At 55.7% G+C, this 4,626-nt stretch overlaps 1 protein-coding gene across 6 annotated transcripts; it reads right to left on the bottom strand.

The window, feature by feature from the left end:
• Positions 1–2,209: 2,209 nt before the first annotated feature.
• Tmem191c (transmembrane protein 191C) lies at positions 2,210–4,179 on the bottom strand. Of its 6 annotated transcripts, none has more exons than XM_031363266.1 (10): positions 3,962–4,179; positions 3,672–3,831; positions 3,542–3,592; positions 3,389–3,466; positions 3,167–3,253; positions 3,022–3,081; positions 2,833–2,897; positions 2,683–2,755; positions 2,526–2,566; positions 2,210–2,445 (listed from the first exon to the last, which is right to left on the bottom strand). In XM_031363266.1, exons 1-10 carry the CDS (start codon positions 4,114–4,116, stop codon positions 2,241–2,243), a joined length of 975 nt encoding a protein of 324 aa, XP_031219126.1. In that variant the 5' UTR covers positions 4,117–4,179; the 3' UTR covers positions 2,210–2,240. The 6 variants fall into 6 exon arrangements, with proteins under 6 accessions (XP_031219126.1, XP_031219127.1, XP_031219128.1 ...); XM_031363267.1 differs by having other exon boundaries at positions 3,167–3,223; positions 3,962–4,178; XM_031363268.1 differs by having other exon boundaries at positions 3,672–3,795; positions 3,962–4,176.
• Positions 4,180–4,626: the final 447 nt, after the last annotated feature.

Genomic DNA, 4,626 nt, shown 5'->3' with positions numbered 1-4,626 from the left:
GAGTCTGCAATGGTTAAAGCACTTGTCTGATGTGCACACGGCCCATCCCCAATAGCCCCCCCCCCCAAATATCAGTCAGTAGATGGGACTGGAAGCAGGATGGGGGTGGGGTGAAACTGAGCAGGCAAAAGAGGCCAGAGCAGCCACCCCGAACCCTGGCACTATTCTCAGCCTAGCTTTGTTTTTTGGTTTTTTGAATTTTTTTGTTTTTTTTAAGACAGGGTTTCTCTGTATAACCCTGGCTGTCCTGGAACTCACTCTGGAGACCAGGCTGGCCTCGAACTCACAGAAATCTGCCTGCTGAGTGCCGGGATAAAAGTTGCAAGCCACCACTGACCAGCTGGTTTTGACTCTTTGTAAGATTATTTATGTATGTGTGAGTGTCTGCATGTAGTTTGTGCACTATGACTTTGTTGGTCTGGCGCCCATAGACGCATTTGTTTAAATGCTTGGCAATAGGGAGCGGCTCTGTTAGGAGGTGTGGCCTTGTCAGAAGTGTATCACTGTAGGGGTGGGCTCTGAGGTTTCAAATGCTCAACCTGCACACTGTGGCACACAGTCTCCTGCTGCTGCCTGGGAATCAAGATGTAGGACTCTCAGTTCCTTCTCCAGCACCTTGTCTGTCTGGACACTGCCTCCCACCATGACAATAATGGACTGAACCTCTGAAACTGTAAGCTAGCCCCAATTAAATGTTTTCCTTTATGCCGGGCAGTGGTGGCGCACACCTTTAATCCCAGCACTTGGGAGGCAGAGGCAGGCAGATTTCTGAGTTCGAGGCCAGCCTGGTCTACAGAGTGAATTCCAGGACAGCCAGGGCTACACAGAGAAATCCTGTCTCAAAAAAAAAAAAAAAAAAAAAAAAATGTTTTCCTTTATAAGCATTGCCATGGTCATGGTATCTGTTCACAGCAATAAAACCGTAAGTAAGACATTGACCATACCTGGTGCTTGGTTAGGGAACAAGAAGGCATTAAGATTCCCTGGAAGGCCCAGGCAGTGGTGGTGCACGCCTTTGATCCCAGCACTTGGGAGGCTGAGGCAGGTGGGTTTCTGAGTTCGAAGCCAGCCTGGTCTACAGAGTGAGTTCCAGGACAGCCAGGGTTACACAGAGAAACCTTGTCTGGACAAAATAAATAAAGATTCCTTGGAACAGGAATTACAGGATGTTGTCAAACACCTTGTGTGAATATTGGAAACTGACCACATAGTTTCCTGACACAGTCTCCCATTAGCTGGAGCTTACTAAGTCACACCTCTCTACCTCCCCAACAAGGGGTTCCTGACATTACCACCACATCCAGCTTTTTTACATAGGTTCTTGGGATCAGACTCAGGTCCTTGTGTTCACAAGGCAATGAGAGACACCAATGCATACAACTGATAGGTCGCTGCATGCTACAGAACCTTAGCCACATCAGGTGCTTTCTCCAAGCTTAACAGACCACAAGGTACTTTACAGACCACTTTGTTAGACCGTTAAGGGAGTCTCCAGTGACCTTCACAGAAAAGCTGAAGTTTAGGTGCTCTGATTATAGCTTAGCATTCACAAGTGCTGAGCTGAGTTCAGTCCCCAGAACAGAATAAACCATCCCTGGTGGCTCATGCCTGTAATCCACTCAGTTAGGAGCAGGAAGATAGATCAAGGTCATTCAGCTACATTGTGAGTTCAAAGCTGGGATGAGACACACACCCCCAAACACACCTGTAAATAAACAAGTAGTCTAAAGCTTATTTGTGCAGGATCAGAATTCAACCAGATTAATTTCCACTCAGCATGTTCCCCACAAAGCCCACAGTGGCAAGCATACACTACCTGGTGTGTTCAGATGCTGTGAGGGAGGTATAGAGAACTCGAACCTGCCCAGAGGGAACCCCAACGTTGAGGTAGATCTGGAGTAACTATGCATCCGCATCCAGGGAAAATAATCTACCCGCTACAGAGGGGACCCGACAGGCTAGCACCCGCACTCATCCTGCCCAAAGTTTAGGCTCAAAATAGCAGACAACCCCCTAGAGGGGTCAGGCTGACGCTCAGCTGCTAGGGCTGCGAGAAAGGACAGCCTGGACACAAGCAGCCCCGCCACTGACAGGCACCCCTGCGCTCAGGTGACAAGAGGCTCACTGGGCCAATCGGAACACATGAACTTTAACCCCCGCCCTTTTCACACAAGCAGAAGGCACCGAGAAAACACAAAGGAGACAGAGGTGCAGGCGGCCGAAGCCGGCATTGATGCACTTTAGGCAGGCAGCAGTCCGCGCACACGCAGCTCAAGCAAAGGCGACAGCGTGTAACGTAGCCGGCGGAAGACCGAGTTGGAGCCGAGATTCTGGAGCCCCGGGCCGATGGCGTCAGGCTTCGCCAGCGCCACGTAGATCAGCGGCAGCACCAGGAAACCCAGCGGGAGCAGCAGCAGCGTCTGCAGTGCGCTCAGCGCCCACAGCCTGCAGAACCACCAATGGACAGGTGGGTGGTGGCTCTGGGATCCGGAATCCGGACCTCCCGACCCCCACTAGCCACTCACCTGAGGCTCCCCGCGCCCGCACCGCCGAACAGTCGCTTTTCCTGCAGAGAAAGGGCTGCATCCAGTTTTTTTTAGCCTGAGCAGTCGCTAGGCTCTCAGCCAAATCTCGTAGCGGGCAGGTCCCAGCTCCAGCCCGCACTCCCTAGCCCACGCTCACGCAGTCAGCCCTGGCCACCTCCTCCATGAGCGAGCCCGCGCAATCCTGCACCGGACGAGGCTGTGAGTTCCACCTGCAAGACAAAGGCGCGGAGATGGGCCACCAGGCTGGCCTAGCACCTTCCGACGCCCTCCAAGTCCCAGTTCTTACGGTTCTGAGCCACTGCGCGTAGCCTCCAGTGCAGCTGCTGCCTCCATCACCTTTCCCTGCAGCTCCTGAAGGATGGCAACAGGGATTCAGGGCATCCTCTGCCCTGAGTCAGGGAGTAAAGAAGAAAGGGTGGAGGCCGCGGGGGCATTCGGAAGAGGACGGTTGTGATGACGAACCGAGGGGTCGCACCTGCAGGACTCCACTCTGCTCCTGGAAGCTGGCCCAGGCCTCTTCCGTCCGCTGCGCACCCTAGGAGCCAGGGGCTTGGTATGGGCGTCGCGAAGACAGGCCCTACCCACACGCCGGGCCCCTGAGAGTCCAGCGCCATACGCACCTGCCGCAGGTCCTCTGCCTGCATGTTGAATTTGGCCTCCGCCAGCTCCAGATGTTTCTTCAGGAGGATTCGAGTGATGTCAAGAACCTGAAGGCCTCGCACACCCCTGGGCCTCTAGGCTCAGTCCCTGACCTTCTAGGCCGATACCCCGCCCACAGATGCACGCAGCTCCGCCCACAGTCACACTCCGCCCACAGCCACGCCCCGGTCCCACCCAAGTACCTGCAGCTTCACAAGCTGAGTCCCGAGTTGCTGCTCCGCTCGCTGTTGACTCAGCTGTTCCCCTCCGTAGTAGAAAAGCTGCGGACCGAAATCGTGAGTGCCTGGCTCAAGGGTCTTGGTGTCGAGGGCATGACCTGAGGACACTGCACGTACCTGGCTGGACAGTTCCTCCCACTGTTCCTGCAGCTTCCGATTGTGTTGCTCCTGCGAACAGGGTCCAGGCTGTCTAGGCCTCTCCTCCAGCCTAGCCACCCCGGGTGCCGCCTCTCCCTCTTGCCCGCACCAGGTCCTGCCGGTGCTGCTCCGCCGCCTCCAGCAGCCCCCGAGCCCGTTCCGCACGCTCCCGCGCCACCTCGCGTGCCTCCCCTCGAATAGCTCGCGACGCTTGACTTCGTCTCCGCTGCAGGCTACACGGCGTGGGGGCGGGGGTGGGGGAGATTGGTCTGGGATGAAACCAGGGCGCAGGATCTTTTGGGAAGGAGCCGCCGCCAGCCGGAGAATTCCAGACTGAGGTCCCACTGCCCAGAGCGAGCCTGCCCACGAGCTTGCCCCGGGGCCTCCATGCCCTCGCACCTGCGCTCTAGCTCCCGCAGCTCCTCCAGGCGCCCGGTGAGGCTCTCGCTCTCGGCTTCCAGCCCACGCACCAGCTCCTCCAGCTCTTGCTTCCGCAGGCGGCCATCTCGGTTGTCCTTCTGCAGCTGTAGCAGCTGCTCCTGCGGCTCAGCCATGGCTCCAGAGCTCCACCCGGACCTCCGCCGCCTGGGTAACCGGGTGGCCCGCGTCACAATAGGCAGCAGGGGGCGCCGGAGCCTGACCCAGACTAGTCACGCCGGACCAATTCAGGTATACAAAGCCGGGCTTGGTTCCCCACATCTGTAGTTCTATCCTTTGGGGGTGTGAGAGACTCCCGAAGATCGGGAGTTCAAGGTCATCCTTTGCTACGTACGAAGTTTGAAGCTAGCCAAGGTTACATGCGGACCTGTCGAAAAAAAAAAAAATCACAGTCCAGATCTGATTGGTAAAAAGTTACTAAAGTTCTAAGGAAGGGCCAGATTTGATGGTCCGTGCCTTGTAATCCCAGAATACTATAGGCTGAGGCAAGATCACCTAGCGTTCAAAGCCTACCTGTATAACAAGAAGACCCTGGGAGCTGGAGAGATAGCTCAGTGGTTAAGAGCATTGAGAGGTCCTGAGTTCAATTCCCAGCAATCACATGGTGGCTCACAACCATCTGTATT

This window comes from Mastomys coucha, unplaced genomic scaffold (genome assembly GCF_008632895.1).
Source record: "Mastomys coucha isolate ucsf_1 unplaced genomic scaffold, UCSF_Mcou_1 pScaffold12, whole genome shotgun sequence".
NCBI classification, from domain to species: domain Eukaryota; kingdom Metazoa; phylum Chordata; class Mammalia; order Rodentia; family Muridae; genus Mastomys; species Mastomys coucha.
This window is presented reverse-complemented; position numbering and strand designations above follow the sequence as displayed.

Excerpts from the sequence above, each read along its gene's own strand:
- Tmem191c (XM_031363266.1), bottom strand. The coding sequence starts at position 4,116 with ATGGCTGAGCCGCAGGAGCAGCTGCTACAGCTGCAGAAGGACAACCGA. Across the intron at positions 3,082-3,166 it reads AGGCAGAGGACCTGCGGCAG|GGTGCGCAGCGGACGGAAGA; the intron begins GTGCGTATGGCG and ends CCTGGCTCCTAG. Across the intron at positions 2,567-2,682 it reads AGGTGGCCAGGGCTGACTGC|GAAAAGCGACTGTTCGGCGG; the intron begins GTGAGCGTGGGC and ends CTTTCTCTGCAG.